General features: G+C 41.0%; 1 protein-coding gene across 1 annotated transcript; it reads left to right on the forward strand.

Annotated features, from left to right (window-relative positions):
* Positions 1–507: 507 nt before the first annotated feature.
* On the forward strand, positions 508–17,113 carry LOC118965524 (agouti-signaling protein-like). Its single transcript, XM_036985605.1, has 3 exons — positions 508–840; positions 14,840–14,916; positions 15,991–17,113. The coding sequence occupies exons 1-3, from the start codon at positions 732–734 to the stop codon at positions 16,156–16,158; spliced, it is 354 nt and encodes a 117-aa protein (XP_036841500.1). The 5' UTR covers positions 508–731; the 3' UTR covers positions 16,159–17,113.
* Positions 17,114–23,284: the final 6,171 nt, after the last annotated feature.

The raw sequence follows: 23,284 nt of genomic DNA on the forward strand, positions 1-23,284 counted from the left end.
TTTTACCTAGGCAAGTCTGTTACGAACACATTCTTATTTACAATAACGACCTACCCCGGCCAACGTTGGGTCAACTGTGCGCCACCCTATGTGACTCCAAATCACGGCCGGATGTGATACAGCCTGGATACAGCGAGTAATACAGCCAGAATTTACACCTTGTGTATTCTACTATTCTAACTCTCAACAGTAAATTGAGACCCAGACTGAAAAAAATAATTATGTCGTGTATGCTTGGACCCAGTTTGTGTTGCTTATGCATGGAGCCGGCCCTACTTCTTAACAATAATCGCAAAAATCAGCTGCCCCCAGATTTGACAGCTACGGTTAACTCTTGATCTGATTGAATCTAGACCTTATAGTTAGGTTAAATTATGGAAAACATAATGAAACCCAAATTGGGTTGATCAACAGTCTACTTCAAAGTCTGAAATACATTGTGGGCGTGGAAGACTTTGCTACACTTAAACCCAATTGTACAACAACCCTCCACAAGAGCGAGAACCTTCTGAGTTACGATATTGATAGCATAAAGACATTTTTAGTCAAATAAATATATTCATTTACCCCCTAAGGATAAAAAAAGTTACCTGTAAGTAGCCTATCCCAATGTGTCAAATAAATGTAATAGCGTGCTCTTGCCTGAACAGTGCAGCTGCCTGAGCATATAACATTATTCACATTGTTATTACACCCGGATTCACAGCTTATTCCAAGCATTGGAAGTGGAGATGTTGGGGAAACATTTTCTCTGGATTTATCTCATTTCGGTGTCTTTTACGTTATTTTTCACTGAAGAGCTGAAGAGGGATGGACATAAACAACATGAAAATGATTCAGGTGAAGCCCTTTTGCATGTTTTCTGTTTTGATTAAACTGGGTTGTTTGCGCGTGTTGCTGAGTGAAACGATGTAACGTTACTTGAGTGCCTAGACTAGCTAGCCTACTCCGGGCAAGTGTTATACCTTTTGCACTAAAATGGCACATTTGTAATTTATTTAACCTTTATTTTATCAGGGAGTCATACTGAGACAAGGTCTCTTTTACAGATGAGCCCTGAATTACATACATTACAGAAAATACATACAATATAAATAAAACATGCTAGCAGAAAGAACAACATGGTCATAAAAATCATGTAATCAGTAATAAGGTCATCAATCAGCCTTCTGAATTGCCCTAGGCACCAAAACATCAAATTCATGAACATTTTGAAGATTGTTCCACAAATAAGGTTCAAGAAAACTTTAAGCTGATTTACCTAACTCAGTTTAAAGACCAAATTCATTTCCAGAGTTAGCCATCCTTGAAACCGAGTGTGGCAACTCCTATGTCTAAAGTTTAGTAAAGATGTTAGGTACAGTCAGTGGGAATTTTTGTAAAAATTAAAACATTGCAATGTATCAACCTATGTGACATCAAAGAGGGCCAACCAACTTTTTGGTAGAGAATGCAATGGTGAGTACTACAATTGTCACCCATAATAAAGCACAGTGTACTATGATAAACTGCATATAACTACTTTAATGAAGTGGCAGCTGTGTTTTTATTCTCAGCTCTTTAAATAACTCACAGTTTTTCATCTATCCAGATGTCTTCGGAAAGTATTCCTTTCATTTTTCCACATTTTCTTGTGTTCCAGCCTTAATTTAAAATTGATTAAATTGGGATTTTTGGTGATGCACCACCAGTGAGCCTGGGCGCGAACCCAGAGTCTCTGGTGGCACAGCTAGCGCTGCAGTGCCCTAGACCACTGCACCACCCTTTTACTCATTCATGAAAAATTAACATCTGAAATGCCTTGAGTCAATAAGTATTCAACCCCTTTGTTATGTCAAGCCTGAATAAGTTCAGAAGTAAAATAGTGCTTAACAAGTCACATAATAAGTTGCATGGACTCACTCTGTGTGCAATAATATCATTTAACATAATTTTTTTATGAGTATGTCATCTCTGTACCCCACACATACAGATCATTTTAAGGTCACTCAGTCAAGCAGTCAATTTCAAACACAGATTCAACCACAAAGACCGGAGAGATTTTCCAATGCCTTGGCAAAGAAGGGAACCTATTGGTAGATTATAATAAAACATTGAATATCCCTTTGAGCATGGTGAAGTTATAAATTACACTTTGGATGGTGTAGTCAATACACCCAGTCACTACAAAGATACAGGCGTCCTTCCTAACTCACTTGCCGGAGTTGAAGGAAACCGCTTAGGGATTTCACCATGAGGCCAATGGTAAAAACAGTTTAATGGCTGTGATAGGATAAAACTGAGGATGAATCAACAACATTGTAGTTTTTCCTTTATTTAACCAGGCAAGTCAGTTAAGAACAAATTCTTATTTACAATGACAGCATAGGAACAGTGGGTTAACTGCCTGTTCAGGGGCAGAACGACAGATTTGTACCTTGTCGGCTTGCAACCTTCCGGTTACTAGTCCAACGCTCTAACCACTAGGCTACCCTGCCGCCCCACAATACTAACATAATTGACAGAGTGGGAAAAAAAACATGCATCCTGTTTGCAACAAGGCACTAAAGCAATACTGCAAAGAATTTGGCAAAGCAATTAACCTTTTGTCCTGAATACAAAGTGTTATATTTGGGGCAAATCCAATATAACATTACTGAGTACCACTCTGCATATTTTCAAGCATAGTGGTGGCTGCATCATGTTATGTGTATGCATGTAATTGTTAAGGACTTGTAAAAAATAAACAAAAATGGAGCACAGGCAAAATCTTGGAAGAAAACTGGTTCAGTCTGCTTTCCACCAGACACTGGGAGATTAATTCACCTGTCAGCAGGACAATAACCTAAGACACAAGGCCAAATATACACTGGAGTTGCTTTACCAAGACAACAGTGAATGTTCCTGAGTGGCCGAGTCACAGTTTTGACTTAAATCCGCTTGAAAATCTATGGCACGACTTGAAAATGGTTGTCTAGCAGCAACCAATTTGACAGAGCTTGAAAAATGTTGGAAAGAATAATGGGACCAAGTCCATTTTATGGCAAGAGTAGCTCAAATAAGCAAAGAGAAATGACAGTCCATCATTACTTTAAGACATGCATGAAGGTCAGGATCTGGAAAATCTGGAAAATGTTGAGAAGTTTGAAATGTTCTTTAAGTGCAGTCGCTAAAACCATCAAGCGCTATGATGAAACTGGCTCTCATGAGGACTGCCACAGGAAAGGAAGACCCAGATTTACCTCTGCTACAGAGGATATGTTCATTAGAGTTACCATCCTCGGAAATTGCAGCCCAAATAATTTCTTCACAGAGTTCAAGTAACAAAGAAACTAAAGAAACCACTACTAAAGGACACCAATAATAAGAAGATACTTTTTTGGGCCACCATGTCTTTGTGAGACGCAAAGTAGGTGAAAGGATGATCTCTGCATGTGTGGTTCCCACCATGAAGCATGGAGGAGGAGGTGTGGGGGTGCTTTGCTGGTGACACTGTCAGTAATTTATTTAAGATTCAAGGCACACATTCTGCAGCGATAAGCCATCCCATCTGGGACTATCATTTTTTTTTTCAACAGGACAATAACCCAAAACACACCTCCAAGCTGTGTAAGGGATATTTGAACAAGAAGGAGAGTGATGGAGTGCTGCATCAGATGACCTGGCCTCCACAATCACCCGACCTCAACCCAATTGAGATGGATTGGGATGAGTTGGACCACAGAGTGAAGGAAAAGCAGCCAACAAGTGCTCAGCATATGTGGGAACACCTTCAAGACTGTTTGAAAAGCATTCCTCATGAAGCTGGTTGAGAGAAAAATAAAGAAAACTCTTGAATAAGTAGGTGTGTCCAAACATTTGACTGGTACTGTAAATTCGATATTTCTGGAGTTCATTTTCAATACATTTGCAAAAATGTTTAAAAACATGTTTTCACTTTGTCATTATGGGGTATTGTGTGTAAATGGGTGAGAAACCCCCCCAACGTAATCAATTGAATTCAGGCTGTAACACAGCAAAATGTGGAATAAGTCAAGGGGTATGAACACTTTCTGAGGGCAGTGTATATACAAAAGTATGTGGACGCCCCTTCAAATGAGTGGATTAGTCTATTTCATCCACACCCGTTGCTGACAGGTGTATAACATCTCCATAGGCAAACATTGGCAGTAGAATGGCCTTAATGAAGAGCTCAGTGACTTTCAACGTGGCACCATCATAGGATGGCACCTTTCCAAAAATTCAGTTTGTCACATTTCTGCCCTTCTTGAGCTGGCCCGGTCAACTGTAAGTGCTGTTACTGTGAAGTGGAAACGTTTAGGAGTAACAACGGCTCAGTCGCGAATTGGTAGGCCAAAGAAGCTCACAGAATGGGACCGCCAAGTTCTGAAGCACGTAGTGTGTAAAACCAGTCTGTCCTTGGTTGCAACACTCACTACCAAGTTCCAAACTGCCTCTGGAAGCAACGTCAGCACAAGATCTGTTCATCGAGAGCTTGTAAACTTGCCATCAATCGGAAGCTTCATGAAATGGGCTTCCATGGCCGAGCAGCCGCACGCAAAACCTAAGATCACCATTCGCAATGCCAAGCGTCAGCCGGAGTGGTGGACTCTGGAGCAGTGGAAACGTGTTCTCTGCAATGATGAATCACGCTTCACCATCTGGCAGACCAATGGACGAATCTAAGTTTGGTGGATGCCAGGAGAACGCTACCTCCCCTAATGCATAGTGCAACTGTGCAGGAGGAATAATGGTCTGGGGCTGTTTTTCCATGGTTACGGCTCCTTAGTTCCAGTGAAGGGAAATCTTAATGCTACAGTATACAATGGCATTCTAGACAATTCTGTGCTTCCAACTTTGTGCCAACAATTTGGGGAAGACCCTTTCCTGTTTCAGCATGACAATGCCTCCATGCACAAAGCGAGGTCGATACAGAAATATTTTGTTGAGATTGGTGTGGAAGTACTTGACCGGCATGCACAGACCCCTGACCTCAACCCCATCAAACATCTTTGGGATAAATTGGAATGCCAACTGCGAGCCAGGCCTAATTGGCCAACATCAGTGCCCGACCTCATAAATGCTTGTGGCTGAATGGAAGCAAGTTCCAACATCTAGTGCAAAGCCTTCCCAGAAGAGTGGTGGCTGTTATAGCAGCAAAGGGGGGACCAACTCCATATTAATGCTCATGATTTTGGAATGAGAAGTTCAACGAGCAGGTGTCCACAAACTTTTTGTCATGTAGTATATTTGTAAGCACGGACATGATCAATATGGACACCATCCAATGTGCAAATGCTTAAATCATCATACTTTTAGCTGCATTCAATACTAATTTCAGGTCCAAAAAGTTTTTCTGTAATATGATGACTGTAGTTCAGATAGAGCCTGGTCAAACCTGAATCAGTTACACCAGCTCTGTCAGGAGGAATGGGCCATAATTCACCCAACTTTTTGTGGGAAGCTTGTAGAAGGCTACCTGAAATGTTTGACCCAAGTTAAACAATTTAAAGGCAATCCTACCAAATACTGATTGAGTGTATGTAAACCTCTGACCCACAGGGAATGTGATGAAAGACATAAAAGCTGAAATATATAATTCTCTCAACTATAATTCTGACATTTCATATTCTTAAAATAAAGTGGTGATCCTAACTGATCTAAGACAGGACATTTTTACTAGGATTAAATTGCAGGAATTGTGACAAACTGAGTTTAAATGTATTTGGCTTAGGTGTACGTAAACTTCTGACTTCAACTGTTTTTATATATATATTCTGTAACAAAATGTGGAAAAAGTCATGGGGTCTGAATGCTATCCGAAGGCACTGTGTATATACACTGCTCAAAAAAATAAAGGGAACACTTAAACAACACAATGTAACTCCAAGCCAATCACACTTCTGTGAAATCAAACTGTCCACTTAGGAAGCAACACTGATACATTTCACATGCTGTTGTGCAAATGGAATAGACAACAGGTGGAAATTATAGGCAATTAGCAAGACACCCCCAATAAAGGAGTGGTTCTGCAGGTGGTGACCACAGACCACTTCTCAGTTCCTATGCTTCCTGGCTGATGTTTTGGTCACTTTTGAATGCTGGCGGTGCTTTCACTCTAGTGGTAGCATGAGACGGAGTCTACAACCCACACAAGTGGCTCAGGTAGTGCAGCTCATCCAGGATGGCACATCAATGCGAGCTGTGGCAAGAAGGTTTGCTGTGTCTGTCAGCGTAGTGTCCAGAGCATGGAGGCGCTACCAGGAGACAGCCAGTATATCAGGAGATGTGGAGGAGGCCGTAGGAGGGCAGCAACCCAGCAGCAGGACCGCTACCTCCGCCTTTGTGCAAGGAGGAGCAGGAGGAGCACTGCCAGAGCCCTGCAAAATGACCTCCATCAGGCCACAAATGTGCATGTGTCTGCTCAAACAGTCAGAAACAGACTCCATGAGGGTGGTATGAGGGCCCGACGTCCACAGATGGGGGTTGTGCTTACAGCCCAACACCGTGCAGGATGTTTGGCATTTGCCAGAGAACACCAAGATTGGCAAATTCGCCACTGGCGCCCTGTGCTCTTCACAGATGAAAGCAGGTTCACACTGAGCACATGTGACAGACTGTCCAGGAGTTGGCGGATGCTTTAGTCCAGGTCTGGGAGGAGATCCCTCAGGAGACCATCCGCCACCTCATCAGGAGCATGCCCAGGCGTTGTAGGGAGGTCATACAGGCACGTGGAGGCCACACACACTACTGAGCCTCATTTTGACTTGTTTTAAGGACATTACATCAAAGTTGGATCAGCCTGTAGTGTGGTTTTCCACTTTAATTTTGAGTGTGACTCCAAATCCAGACCTCCATGGGTTGATAAATTTGATTTCCATGGATCATTTCTGTGTGATTTTGTTGTCAGCACATTCAACTATGTAAAGAAAAAAGTATTTAATAAGAATATTTCATTCATTCAGATCTAGGATGTTACTTTAGTGTTCCCTTTTTATTTTTTTGAGCAGTGTATATATATATATATATATATATATATATAGTGTCTAAGGATAGTATTCAGACACCTTGACTTTTTCCACATTTTGTAATGTTACAGCCTTATTCTAAAATTGATTAAATAAATAAAAATCCTCAGCAATCTACACACAATAAATACCCCATAATGACAAAGTGAAGTTTTTTTTGTTATATTTGCAAATAAAAAAATATATATCAAAAATACCTTAGAAATACCTAATTTACATAAATATTCAGACCCTTTGCTATGAGACTTGAAATTGAGCTCAGATGCATCCTGTTTCCATTCATTATCCTTGATATGTTTCTACAACTTGATTGGACATGATTTGGAAAGGCACACACCTGTTCTATATAAGGTACCACAGTTGACAGTGCATGTCAGAGAGAAAACAAGCCATGAGGTCAAAGGAACTGTCCGTAGAGCTCCGAGACAGGATTGTGTCGAGTCACAGATCTGGGGAAGGGTACCAAAAAAATTTATGCGTCATTGAAGGTCCCCAAGAACACAGTGGCCTCCATCATTCTTACATGGGAGAAGTTTGGAACCACCAAAACTCTTGCTAGAGCTGGCCCCCAGCTAAACAGGGGAGAAAGGCCTTGGTCAGGGAGGTGACCAAGAACCCAATGGTCACTCTGACAGAGCTCTAGAGTTCCTCTGTGGAGATGGTTGTCCTTCTAGAAGGTTCTCCCATCTCTACAGCACTCCACCAATCAGGCCTTTATGGTAGAGTGGCCAAACAGAAGCCACTTCTCAGTCATTTTTATTGTATTTATTTAAGTAGGTAAGTTGAATGAGAACACATTCTCATTTACAGCAACAACCTGGGGAGTAGTTACAGGGGAGAGGAGATGAATGAGCCAATTGTAAACTGGGGATGATTAGGTGACCATGATGATATGAGGGCCACATTGGGAATTTTAGCCAGGACACCAGGATTAACACCCCTACTCTTACAATAAGTGCCATGGGATCTTTAGTGACCACAGAGAGTCAGGACACCCATTTAACACAACACCATACACAGGGCAATGTCCCCAATCACTGCCCTGGGGTATTGGGATCTTTTTTTAGACAAGAGGAAAGGGGGCCTCCTACTGGCCCTCCAACACCCCTTCCAGCAGCATCTGGTCTCCCATCCAGGGACTGACCAGAACCAATCCTGCTTAGCTTCAGAAGCAAGCCAGCAGTGGGATGCAGGGTAGTATGCTGCTGACAAAAAAGGAACATGACAGGCACATGACAGCCCGCTTGGAGTTTGCCAAAAGGCACCTAAAGACTCTCGTACCATGAGAAACAAGATTCTCTGGTCTGATGAAACCAAGATTGAGCACTTTGGCCTGAATGCCAAGCATCACGTCTAGAGGAAACCTGGCACCATCCCTACGGTGAAGCATAATGGTGGAGGCATCATGCTGTGGGGATGTTTTTCAGCGACAGGGACTGGGAGACTAGTAAGGATCGAGGGAAAGATGAACGGAGCAAAGTACAGAGAGATCCTTGCTGAAAACATGCTCCAGAGCCCTCAGGACATCAGACTGGGGCGAAGGTTCACCTTCCAACAGGACAACAACCATAAACACACAGCCAAGACAATGCAAGAGTGGCTTCGGGACAAGTCTCTGAATGTCCTTGAGTGGACCAGCCAAAGCCCGGACTTGAACCCAATCAAACATCTCTGGAGAGACCTGACAATAGTTATACAGCAACGCTCCCCATCCAACCTGACAGAGCTTGAGAGGATCTGCAGAGAAGATTGGGAGAAACTCCCCAAATACAGGTGTGCTAAGCTTGTAGCGTTATACACAAGAAGACTCATTGCTGTAATCACTGCCAAAAGGTGCTTCAACAAAGTACTGAGTAAAGGGTCTGAATTCTTATGTATATGTGATATGTTATATTTGTATTTTTAATACATTTGCTAAAATTTCTACAAACCTGTTTTTGCTTTGTCATTATGGGGTATTGTGTGTAGATTGGTGAAAAAACAAACAAATGAATATATATTAGAATATGGCTGTAATGTAATAAAATGTAGAAAAAGTTTAGGAGTCTGAATATTTTCCGAAGACACTGTATATTTTTATATATAATTAATGACAGATTGCTAGGGCGATGGTTTATGTGGTACATTTTGCATTTGTTTAAAGGAAGTATATGGCGAACAATTTCCATGATTTCATTGTGAATGAAAAAACATCAGCTGGCGCACACCCCAAAAAATAATTTTATGTGGAGGTGCTGACTAATAGCGAATAAACTATACAAATAAAGAGAGTCGCACACTCTATATGAAAATAATATTGATGAGATTAAATAGTTGTGGTGAGCGATTAGTGCTTTTTGAGGTTGGTTTGATTTCAGTTCGATTAATAAATTATCAAAGTAATCGGTTTCAAATATTGTTTTAAACAATAAATGCACCGTGCATTTTGTGGGTTGAATGCTGTAACAACACAGAATAAAACAATTAATACAAGTTCCGTGATGGTAGTGATTGACCATTTATTAACCATAATTTATTCACATGACTTTAATAAAATATTTCAGTTGTTGTGTATATTACATTTGTTTATTATTATTTGATGACTTTATTATTTCACTCTAAGTCATCATCTCATCTCTATAGAGCTGCTGCCTATGCTCTCTGACAAATTTCTATGTTGTAGTTCTTCACAGTAAATAAGACCATGCTTTTATGGCTGCTGAATACCAACTATCAATCATTTAGATCATGTATTTTCATGTAGAGACACCTCACATGCCAACTACTCTCGAATCTCTGTCCCGCTTGCACATTCTCCTCTTGAACAGTCATCTCTCTTTTATGTAGCAAGCATAAAAGAAACACAGACCAGACAAGTAGGCGTACAATGGATTATGGTCATTGTAGTTAATTACCACATTTCCTGCAGCATATTGGCCCGTTGAAACTACATCACACAGTTCGGGCTTGATCTGATTTATCTCTAGAGAAACTGCCACTGCGCACCTCAGCTCACAGAAAAAAACCTAAGGAAATAGAATAATTGAACCTACCACTCTTAATTAGTCGCCGAAATTGCAGTTAATGCTCAGCACTATTATATAGACATGTGATTTTTACAATCCACTTATCATCATTATAAAATGTCACCCGACCATGCATGCATTTCCCACCATGTAGACTAATAAAATTGTAATTGCTGTGCATAACATATGGAATGTAATCAGTAGAGGCTGGTGGGAGGAGCTATAGGAGGACTGGCTCATTGTCATAGCTGGAATTAAATAAATGAAAAGGTATCAAACATATGGAAACCACATATTTGACTATTGACATATTGATTCCATTCCAGCCATTACAATGAGCCCGTGCTCCTATAGCTCCTCCCACCATCCGCCACTGAATGGGATACCTTTGTATAGCCTACCTTTATTACTAGAACTGTAATGAAAATCAAATTATTGTCATTCATGTCCCATACATAGCCTACTTCTAAATTGCTCCCATTTTCCTTTGTAACCACAAACAGCTTCTAGGACTGGACAAAATACAATACTGCTTTCAATGTTCACGTTCAATATCACATTTACATTTCAAGTTCAATATGGCTTGTAAAGGTCTTCTTCTTCTTTGGTATTATGTCGGTCTGCAAACAAATGCCATAGGTGCATGCCGCCACCTTCTGCATTGGCTGTGTGTCAGCCTACTATTTTGTAGTTTGAATTCATTACACTTTGTGATAAAATTGTCCTACCAACTAACCCAACACCAATTAAAACCTCATCACTATTCCACTACTTTAGCCCTTTCTGATCCTGCACCAGACCAGCAGCCTGGGAGGACGGGACGCTATCGTTCTCTGCAGCTACCACCACAACATCTATCCTTATTATGTTCCATTCCTGCGGTACAGTTGACAACCATGGTCATAAATGCCAACAAAACAACCTTACAGAAGTGCATGTTTTTCCTATCACTCTCTATTGACCTTGGCCTAGTCACAGGATCCTTCACGCTGGACCCATCTTCCTCTACTACTATCTTCTACCTAGCAACCTCAACCTGCTTTTCTCTCACCGGACACTTGTGATCTGCAGCACCATGGGTACCCCTACAGTTTAAACATACAACTTTTCCCACTGATACTACACATTCCCTTGTCTCATGTCCTCCTAAACACTTCTCACATCTAGGTATCTCCCTCTTACACACTGCTGCCACATGACCATAAGCTTGATAAATGAAACACCGTAATGGGTTCGGGACATAAGCTCTCACGCATCTGTCATCATCATTACACGCAGCTGCGCAATATTGAACTCCATTACTTTTTGATCACACCCTCTATAGCTGTCTGCACCTCAGTTTGATCCCTGTGTCAGCGATGATGTCGTTATTTTTCCCCTGTCCAGACACTGTTCCTGTTCTGCTTCATGACCGTTGTTGTTGTCCATGTCCGTTGTTGTTGTCCATGTCCGTTGTTGTTGTCCATGTCCGTTGTTGTTGTCCATGTCCGTTGTTGTTGTCCATGTCCGTTGTTGTTGTCCATGACCGTTGTTGTTGTCCATGACCGTTGTTGTTGTCCATGACCGTTGTTGTTGTCCATGACCGTTGTTGTTGTCCATGTCCGTTGTTGTTGTCCATGTCCGTTGTTGTTGTCCATGTCCGTTGTTGTTGTCCATGTCCGTTGTTGTTGTCCATGTCCGTTGTTGTTGTCCATGACCGTTGTTGTTGTCCATGACCGTTGTTGTTGTCCATGTCCATTTTTGTTTCCATGTCCGTTGTTGTTGTCCATGTCCGTTGTTGTTGTCCATGTCCGTTGTTGTTGTCCATGTCCGTTGTTGTCCGTTGAATCTCTTTTTGCCCCCGTAAAAGGAGATTCCAAAAACTTTTTTTTTATCTATTTTGTGCTGTTTTTACATCAAGTTTTGGTGTTTGTGTGAAATGCGTTCAGGGTGTTATTACAAATAATTTGTAGCTTACATCATGAGCAAAGTCATTGTAGCCTATCATTTCACTTTCCCTAGCTGTGAGAACCATGCTATCCATATTACCGGAACGTCATCTTATTCTTTCTATTTCTATGGCGGATTCGCGGCTGCAATTTATGGAAGATGACAAAACTTTGAAGATAACAATAGTTGGCAAAGTCAATGATACTGGTTTCCCCTATCCATCTGTGGCAAAGTTTTCCCAACATGCTTATGAGAAATCCAGCTTCAGAACCAGCCATAGGCTAGCTGACTAATCTTTTGAATAAGGTGTAGCAACAACAGATAACATTAGTTGGCTAGATAACGTTAGCATGCTAGCTAGCTACACTGACAGCTGTCAGTGGCCTACTTGTTGTTATTTCTACCCTCCACAATCCCACCTCCAATTCGTGAATATGTACAGTGAGCACCATAATTAATTGGACAGTGACTGTACTCTGTACTCTAGCACTTTGAGTTTGAAATGATACAATGACAATGGGGGTGAAGTGCAGACTGTCAGCTTTAATTTGAGGGTATTTTCATACATATCGGATGAACCTTTTAGAAATGACAGCACCTTTTGTACATGGTCCCCCCATTTTAAGGTACTACAAGTATTTGTTGAATTGGATTCACAGATGTGTGTCATTAGACAGGTGTATTAATTTGTGTCGTTAGTGAATGCAGGAGAGCTGTTGATAGTATTAATAGTATTGATTCTAGACTTTGCTATTGCCTTTGGAGGTTGTTGTTGAGGTGTGACAACATGAGGAAGACAGATGTGTCAATGCAAATTAAGCTGGCCGTCATAAATGAATATCAATCAATCAGGAACATTGCAAAAACCCTGGGCATGCCCAAGTCAAAAGTTTGGTTCATCATTAACAAGGGGGGAAAAAACGGTGAACTCAATTATGTCAAAAGACCCGGTAGACTGAGGAAGATCACTGTAGTGGATGACCGGAGAATACTCTCTATGGTGAAGAAAACCCCCCTGGACAACAGCCCAACAGATCAAAAACACTCTCCTGGATGCAGGTGTAGATGTGTCAAAGTCTACCATACGTAGAAGACTACACCAGCAGGACTACAGAGGGTACACTACAAGATGCAAACCACTGATAAGCCTGAAGAACAGAAAGGCCAGATTACAGTTAGCTAAAAAAGCACCTAAAAGAGCCCCAAGAGTTCTGGAAAAAGTATTGTGGACAGCTGAGACAAAGATTAACATGTACCCGAGTGATGGAAAGAGGAACGTGTGGAGGAAAAAAAGACTTGCCCATGATCCAAAGCATACCACCTCATCCGTGAAACATGGTGGAGGGGGTGTTATGGCTTGGGCCTGTAATGGCTGCCAGTGGAACAGGCTCATCTGTCTTCATCGATGACGTGACTGCCTACAGAAGTAGAACAATTAATTCTGAAGTCTACAGAAATATTTTATCTGCTCAGATAAAACCAAATGCCTCAAAACTCATTGGACGGCACTTCATCATGTAACAAGACAATGACCCGAAACATACTGCTAGAGCAACGAAGGGGTTTTTGATGGCCAAAAAGTGGAAGATCCTTGACTGGCTGAGTCAATCACCAGATCTGAATCTAATTTGACATGCTGAAGAAGAGACTGAAGGCAATAAGTCCCTGAAACAAGAAGGAACTGAAGATGGCTGCAGTACAGGTCTGGCAGAGCATCACCAGGGAAGATACCCAGCATCTGGTGATGTCGATGCATCGCAGACTTCAAGCAGTCATTGCATGCAAGGGATATGCGATCAAATATTTTAACAATGATTACTTTATTCTACATTATGTCAAACTGTCCAATGTTTTATGATGCCCGGAAAATGGGGGGGGAACTATGTACAAAATTTCTATAATTTATAAACGGTTCATCCAATATGTATATACCCTCAAATTAAAGCTGACTGTCTGCACTTCACCCTTCTTGTCATTGTATCCTTTCAAACTAAAAGTGCTATAGTACAGAACCAAAATAATGGGCACTGTCCAATGAATTATGGTGCTCACTGTATAAGCAGCCTGCGTCCTTCTTCGGAGGTGGAACCTAAAGGACCATTTCTGCTATAGAACAGGAATTATGTTGAAATAGGGGCCGCATTGCCCTCTGGTGGGGGCCTTTAAGCCATCATCATATGAGTTATTGCATCTGAGTTTGTTTAGAAGAGATTAAATCTCTAAAAACAGTCGATGCTTTGGAAGCCTTCTGGGGACAAAGTCTCCATTGAGTTTATGAATCAGGGTTGGTTTACTTTGGCAAGAAATGTGCACACAATTATTTGAATAATTTGTCATTAACATTAACGTCCAGATGGCCATTTTAGTTCTCTCTGTGCTTTGGGATTTTGGGCTCATGATAGGAGGAAATATTAAGATGCAATGATGTATGATACGGCTGTACTGTTTCGTATGATAAAGCATAGTAAATTGTGTTCGTCTACATACAACATTCTGGCCGTCATAAATAACAAGTACCATTCATCCCAAGGTTGGACTGAAAAGTGAAACTTTTTCATCCAGCCTCCACCACCCGATGCTGTGTATGTACTGCATCAGATGAGCTCTTCATGATGGAACTATTTTGGCATTACGACATTTAGGGTAAAAGGTTGCATTCTTAAAGGGATAGTTCACCTGAATTACAAATATACTTCATAATATGGATTCATGCAGGGTCGGACTGGGACCACCAGCCAATTTTTGGGGGGATGTGTGAGGAAAAAACACCAGCAAATGTTGCACACTTTTATTAATGGGCTGTTCTACTGAACAACTTGCACAGACGTTCTCAGGACCTTTTCAAATGTCCAAAATCACCTGGTCTAATGCATGCTTGTTTCATATTTCCAACTATAGTTTGGAGTCAAGGGAAACCCAGGAGACTGTTTGCCAGGAGAAAGATTTCACCCCGCCAGGGACAACACTCTGTTGCAGTAAGTTGCACATTTTGTATTTTAAAAATGTAAACCTTTGTTTAACTAGGCAAGTCAGTTTCAAACAAATTCTTATTTACAATGACGGCCTAGGAGCAGTCGGTTAACTACCTTGTTCAGGAGCAGAACAACATATTTTTACATTGTCAGCTCGGGATTCAATCTAGCAACCTTTCGGCTACTGTCCCAACTCTCTAACCACTAGGCTACCTGCTGACCCTAAATCTCTACCCCCTTTAAAACTATAGCAGGAACAATGTACTAAATCATGGTTAAAGAGGTTGTGAGGACAAACTGTGTGGCTCAGTTGGTATAGCATGGCACTTGCAACGCCAGGGTTGTGGGTTTGATTCCCATGGGGGACCAGTATAAACATGTATGCACTCACTACTGTAAACTTCTTTAGATAAGCCTCTAGTAACTGCCACGGACCAGAACTTTTTAAGTAGAATAATTACTGTAGGAATAAATTAACCCGAAATTGATCCATCTCAAATGTAATTGTCTGGATATAAACATGAATTACTTCCCTTAGTCATTAACTAACTTCGCAATCATCTATGGGAGTTCTTCCTTATGAGCGTCAGACGAGAGGCTACTGTGATAGCTGAAATCGTAATAGTGATTTAGCTGTAACTATAATTGTGTAAATTATAGTATTGTAAGGCTGACGGTAAAAATATGGATCCATCGAGACTGCAACTTAGACTCAAGGTTTAATCAGTGTGTTATAACATCTTTCAGGGGATGTCAAATCATATGAGCAGAGAGCGAGGCACAAGAGGCGTGGCTTCAAATCCCACTGCTGGCACCAAATGTAAGGCAGACTAAAGAATAGATCCGTGGACACTGTGACGTCAATATTACACTCACGGGGACAAATAAAATGAAAGCGCGAAACACCTGGCACGAACTCTAAACTGAACAACTCCCAGCAAACCCTATTCTTTATACTAGAGCCAGAGCATTCGCTATCAAAAACAAAAGTCTTACAAGACAGGTCCCCCAGTAATAAGGCCTCGTTTACTGATATGGGGTGTTCAAACATATTTTCCCCTATGGGCGATGTTTCAGAAACACAAGCCTGAGCCTGCAGCTCCTGCCCAGCGGTGTGGTCGTCTGATGGAGAGCTGTCTCTATCATACCCCCTGCTGTGACCCCTGCGCCTCTTGCCGCTGTCGCCTCTTCAACACCGTCTGCCACTGCTTGAGACTGGGCCTACACTGTCCCAAGAAGACCTAGACACACACACACACACACACACACACACACACACACACACACACACACACAGCTATTCACCACAAATATATACACGCACGCACACACACACACACACACACACACACACACACACGCACACGCACACGCACACGCACACACAAACTTCCACTGAACTGTCCCCAAGAAGACCCCCTGCTCTTTCCATGTCATAGACTGACCAGGCAAATCCAGGTGAAAGGTAGGATCCACTATTGATGTAATTTGTTAAATCCACTTTAATCAGTGTAGATGAAGGGGGGGAGACAGGTTAAAGAAGGACTTTTAAGCCCCGAGACAGTTGAGACATGGATTGTGTATGTGTGCCATTCAGAGGGTGAATGGGCAAGACAAAAGATTTGTGCCTTTGAACGGGGTATGATAGTAGTTGCCAAGCGCACCGGTTTGAGTGTGTCAAGAACTGCAACGCTGCTGGGTTTTTTCACTTTCAACAGTTTCCCATGTGTATCAAGAATGGTCCACCATGCAAAGGACATCCAGCCAACTTGACACAACTGTGGGAAGTATTGGAGTCAACATGCATCCCTGTGGAACGCTTGCTACACCTTGTGGAGTCCATGCCCCGACTAATTGAGGCTGTTCTGAGGGCAAAAGGGCGTGCAACTCAATATTAGGAAGGTGTTCCTAATGTTTTGTACACTCAGTGGATCTCTCTCATAGAGGCTGGAAGAGATCACACAGAGTGACTTACTTCACAGATATTCATGCAAAATTCATTTCGACCTCATGAATGACAGATTACATATTGTAAGGCCCACAATAATTTCCACGTCTGTATCTAGACGTTGTATGAATTCATTGTGGACGTGAAACAGTATCTGTTTCATGTCCTTTCCGACATAACTATATTCATTCTGCGTTTGTGTAACTATGCACCTCTGCTAGATTCTGGGTCATGTTGATCCAATGCTAACCACAAAAAAAGAAAACATCAACTTGTGACAAACATCCTCTCCATATTTTTTTTCCTCTTGAATGTTTGTTAGCCTCACTCATCCTCTTTGTATTGCTATTCTCACCAGTTATCCCTGCTGGCAAAAACATTGCTGTCTGCTCAATAATAGCTTTTGCCGCTGTGGTCACATACATTTTTAAATGACTAGCAAACTCACCGGTGGATTAAGGTGGATAGGAGGTAGTGAGAGCTTGGGGCGAGGAAAAATAACAGTTAAGAATGCAGACAATGAGTAGTAATAATTGAGAACAACCCACAGAAATGTGTTCCAAGTGAACATAACAACAACCCCAAGCACACCTCAAAAGCACCCTGGAATGGTTCAAGAAGAAACGCTGGACTGTCCTGGAGTGGCCAGCAAAGACACCAGATCTGATTCACATCCATAACATGTGGCGAGAGCTGACAACAGCAGTTGGTGGAGGGCACCCTGTTTGTTGCAACTGATAATGTAATAACTGCCAATACTGTAATAGTGGCTAATAATGTAATAACTGCCAATAATATAATAGTTGCTAATAATGTAATAACGGCCAATGATGTAATAGTGGCTAATAATGTAATAACTGCCAATAATGTAATAGTGGCTAATAATGTAATAACTGCCAATAATGTAATAGTGGCGAATAATGTAATAACTGCCAATAATGTAATAGTTGCTAATAATGTAATAACTGCCAATAATGTGATAGTGGATAATAATACATTGCCTATATTTAAATAAGTATGCTGAAAGTATTACGTGATGAAGTTTCTGCACATAACGTAATAATCCAATCATTATGACATTATGCGCTACATTCTAAAGTGGTAAAAAAAAAAAATGCAATAGTGTAATACCTTAAAACAATGATGTAATAACTAAAATCACTCTTTCTTGAATGGCATGCCTACTAAGTGTCACACACTTCATTTTTTTAGTTTTTATTCGCACCAAAGAAAACAAGTGATGGACAACAATACGGATAAAAACTAAATCAAACAGAAAAAAGCTGCAGGTGTGGTTGGAAGCCCACGGGCTTATATGAGTATTCACGCCCCCTTAAGTATTCACGCCCCTGAGTCAATACATGTTAGAATCACCACATTTCTTGCATTCAACTCTGTAACTGTTTTAAAAAGTCACCATTGGCCTCATGGTGAAACCCATGAGCGGTTTCCTTCCTCTGAGTTTAGAAAGGATGCCTGTATCTTTGTAGATAAGTTGTAATTAATAACTTAATTACAACTATGTACTCAAAGTAATATTCAATATCTACTTTTTTGTTTGTTTACAATCTACCAATTGGAAAACCTCTCTGGTCTTTGTGGTTGAATCTGTGTTTGACATTCACTGCTCGACTGAGAGACCTTACAGATAATTGTATGTGTGGGGTACAGAGATGAGTCCATACAACTTATTATGTGACTTGTTAAGCACATTTTTACTCCTAAACGTATTTTGGCTTGCTATATCATTACCACATCTTACAGTACTTATACGCGGAACGAGACAGAGCTCGGTTTGTTGTTTTGGAAAGTTAGTTGTTTTGGAATGTTTTGAATGTCTATTGAAAACATTTGGTTACTAGCTACTTTTTGAGTTTGGATCCCGTGACGTGGTTGGCATCAGTTGCTGGGACCACTACTATCTGTCCAGGTCTGAGGAGCTGTTTGGCATAGCAGCTAGCCTCTCTGTCATTATTGATTATTAACAATATTTTTCTCCACCTCTCCCACACTAACTTAACAAAATTCAAACTTGTAATGCTTTTCTTTCATTATTTTTTAATTTTTTTATGCTTGAGTACAATGGCTCACTGTTTGTTGTTGGCACTTCCTGCCTAAGATTACCCACTTTGCGAATTAAGTAATCATTAAAATAATGGCAACATCAAATGTTTTTTTCATGAATAAGCCATCTGAGTTGATGAAAGATGGAGATTTCATTTAAATTACTCCGTTTTTTTCTATCATTCTTTATATCATGGATCTTGGCTTCATAATACAGTTTATTCAAATTTTTGTTTCTCATTTCTCAATTTGCAGTAAGTCAGCCAGTAAGATTTGCAGGCAGACTTATTAGTCACCCCTTTTGCCCCGTCTCTTTCAACCATCCCGTTTTTTAATTCCTTATCAATCAACCTTAACAGTTCTAACAGTCCGTTTCTTAACAGGTGCATGTATAGCGTGCAGCGTCTGGATGCTCCTCATTAATCACATCAGACCAACAAATATTTTTAACATCATCCTAATAAGAGTCACCAGCAAAATCTTTTATACACGATTTTAAGCCCAGCTTTTGGAACTTTGTCTTTCCTGGATATAGCCACTATATTGTGATCACTGCATCCAATGTGTACGGATACAGCTTTAAAACAAAGTTCTACAGTATTAGTAAAAATGTGATCAATACATGTGGATGATTTTGTTCCTGTATTGTTTGTAAACACCCTGGTAAATTGATTAATAACCTGAACCAGATTACAGGCACTGGTTACAGTAAGAAGCTTCTCCTTGAGTGAACAGCTTAATGAAAACCAGTCAATATTCAGGTCCCCAAGAAAGTAGACCTCTCTGTTTACTTCACGTACACTATAAAAAATAAAATCATTGCAAGTTTGATTAGTGTGGGAAAGGTGGATAAAAAATATTGTTATCAATCAATAATAACAAACTTGGCATTGACAACATAGATGGAAAGCTACTGAGGACGGTAGCTGACTCTATAGCCACTCCTATCTGTCAAATCTTTAATCTGAGCCTAGAGGAAAGTTTTTGTCCTCAGGCCTGGAGGGAAGCCAAAGTCATTCCGCTACCCAAGAGTGGTAAAGCGGCCTTTATTGGTTCTAACAGCAGACCTATCAGCTTGCTGCCAGCTCTTAGCAAACTTTTGGAAAAATGTATTACAAATTAACAACAGACTTTCAGCATGCTTATAGAGAAGGGCAATCAACATGTACCGCACTGACACAAATGACTAATGATTGGTTTGAAAGCAATTGATAATAAGAAGATTGTGGGAGCTGTACTGTTAGATTTCAGTGCAGCCTTTGATATTATTGACCATTACCTGTTGTTGAGAAAACATATGTGTTATGGCTTTTCAATCTCTGCCATATCGTGGATTCAGAACTATCTATCTAATAGGACTCAAAGGGTTTTCTTTAATGGAAGCCTCTCTAATGTCAAACATGTAAAGTGTGGTGTACTGCAAGGTAGCTCTCTTGGCCCTCTTTTCTATTTTTTACCAATTAACTGCCACTGGCATTAAACAAAGCATGTGTGTCCATGTATGCTGATGATTCAACTATATATGCATCAGCAACCACAGCTAAGTCACTGAAACCCTTAACAAATAGTTGCAGTCTGTTTTGGAATGGGTGTCCAGTAACAAACTGGTATTGATCATCTCTAAAACCAAGAGCAATGTATTTGGTACAAATAATTCCCTAAATTCTAGACCTCAGCTGAATCTGCTAATGAATGGTGTGGCTGTTGAACAAGTTGAGGAGACTAAATTACTTGGTGTTACCCTAGATAGATGCAATGGTTGTAAAGATGGAGAGAGGTCTGTCTGTAATAAAGAGATGCTCTGCCTTTTTGACACCACACTTCACAAGTCCTTCAGAACCGAGCAGCACATCTTGCTCTTCATTGTAATTAGAGGGATACTATTAATACTATACATTTCAGTCTCTCTTGGCTAAGAGTTGAGGAAAGACTGACTGCGTCACTTCTTGTTTTTGTAAGAAACAATGTGTTGTGTTGGAAATTCCAAATTGTTTACATAGTCAACTTACTCACAGCACTGACACACACACTTACACCACCAGACATGCCACCAGGGTTCTTTTCACAGTCTCCAGGACCAGAACAATTTCAAGGAAACGTACAGTATTATACAGAGCCATGACTGCAGTGCATGGAGCTCCCTTTCATTTTATAAAGCACAAGTGAACAGCAGACCTGGTTTTAAAAAAAACAAATAAAGCAACACCTCACGGTACAACACCATACTCACATGTATGTGTAACTGATAGATGCACAAGCACACACACTACATGTTCATGTTTTTACGTGTATGTAAATTGTGAAGTATTTTGTCTGTAATGTCTTTGTCCTTATGTGTCGGACCCCAGTAAGACTAGCTGTCAACATCGGCTTCGGCTAATGGGGATCCTAATAAATCAAATCAAATAACAAAGTGGTTGAATACTTATTGACTCAAGACATTTCAGCTTTACATTTTTTATTCATTTGTAAAAGTAAAAAAAGTTAAATAAAAAACATAATTCCACTTTGACATTATGGGGTATTATGTGTTGATCAGTGACAAAACATCTCTATTTATCCATTTTAAATTCAGGCTGTAACACAACAAAATGTGGGGAAATAATTAAAGCTGTGTGAATACCTTCTGAAGACACTGTCGAAAGGTACCATTATTATTAAGAGACAAGCTAACAGCAGAGCTACTGAGGCTAGAGTCCTTAGATAGACAAAGTAGAAGAGCCTACTGAATGGGTCCACTCACAAGTAGTAGTTGAGCTAAACAAGCATGTGAAAAGGGAAGCGTTTCAGCTGCCTACCAAGGGGAGATATTCAGGGACATAGCAGGGGCTAAATTCTTCTCAAGCTAGATCCCTCCTCAGGGTTTTGGCAGATCAATCTAGACAAGGAGAGTACTTTGTACTTTCAACACTGCTTTTGCTAGGTACTCATCTAAAAGGCTCCCATTTGGTCTCACTTCAGCACCAGAAGGCGTTCATAGGACAGTCCAACAGTGTGAGTGTGCCATGCACAAATATGGGGTCAGACCCTTGAATACACAACACAAGGTTGAAAGCAGCATTTGATCTAGCCAGAGCTAATGGGCTAAAGCTAAACGCGGACAAATGTGAATTCAGAAATAACCTTCTTGGGTGAAAACTAACATGTGAAGGTGTTCAGATAGACCCGAGCAAAGTGACAGGCATCAAGAACATACCCCCGTCTACCGACAAAGAGGGTGTACAAAGGTTGTTCCGTATGGTTAACTATGTGGGCAAATGTGTACCTAATCAGGCAACTCACACACTGATGAGAAGACTACTGTGTAAAACTGTCGAGCGGTGTTGGAACAGTAACCACCAGAAAGAGTTTGAGGAGCTCAAGGCATTAATCATAACGGCTCCAATACTGAGGGTTCGACAGTGTGATGAAAAGCGCAAAGCCAAAAGCTCAGCAGATGCCTCTAAAGCAGGTTGAGGGGAAGTGTTGTTACAGCAGTATGGCACTAGATGGCGCCCAGTCGCATATGCCTCAAGGGCTCTGCTCAGATTGAGAAAGAGGCATTGTGATTGATGAATGCATGTGAGAAATCTATGGTAAGACAGTGTGGGGCCGAAACAGATCATAAACCTTTGGTTACTATGGCAAAGAAGGGTCTAGCATACACACCACCAAGGGTACAGAGACTGTTTCTGAAACGTCCGAAATATGACAGGCCACAGGCCAGGGAAGGAATTGTTAGTAGCAGACACATTGTCCAGAGGTTTTGACAGCTCAGAACCAACCCAGATATACGAGCAGGACCAGACCATACATGTAAACCTTATCAGAAAGAGTTGCTCAGTCTCAGATGAAATGTGGACAGTTATTTCACATGCTTGCAGAAGGTGATTCAAGCCATAACATGTGGGTGGTCTCTACAAGCTATACCACACCCTTGATGTCAATACAGGGATGAGCTTATCTGTACTTGGTGGAATTCTGTTTAAGGGTTAAAACAATTGTGATACCAAGTGTTACAGAAAACATGCTGATTAAAATGCACAAGGGCCATCTAGGCATGGAAAAGTCCAAACGACGTGCAAAAACAACGTGTTATTCGGGCCCAAGGTGAATGATGATATAGAGCAGACAATCGGAGTCTGTGAAACATGCCAGAAATACAGGTCAAAACAGAGCAAAGAGCCAATGTGGGTTGAGGAAAACAACGTGTTGAAACCATGGGGCAAAGATCTCTTTGCGCTTGACGGCAAGAACTATGTTCTACTGATGGACTATTACTCTCATTACCCAGAGAGCTTTGCTGAAGGACACTACTGCTAGTCAGGTGATAACTCACATCAGGTCATTCTTTGCTCGCCGTGGAGTTGTGGACGTAGT

The sequence above is a fragment of the Oncorhynchus mykiss genome, chromosome 8, assembly GCF_013265735.2.
Source record: "Oncorhynchus mykiss isolate Arlee chromosome 8, USDA_OmykA_1.1, whole genome shotgun sequence".
In the NCBI taxonomy this organism is placed as follows: Eukaryota; Metazoa; Chordata; class Actinopteri; order Salmoniformes; family Salmonidae; genus Oncorhynchus; species Oncorhynchus mykiss.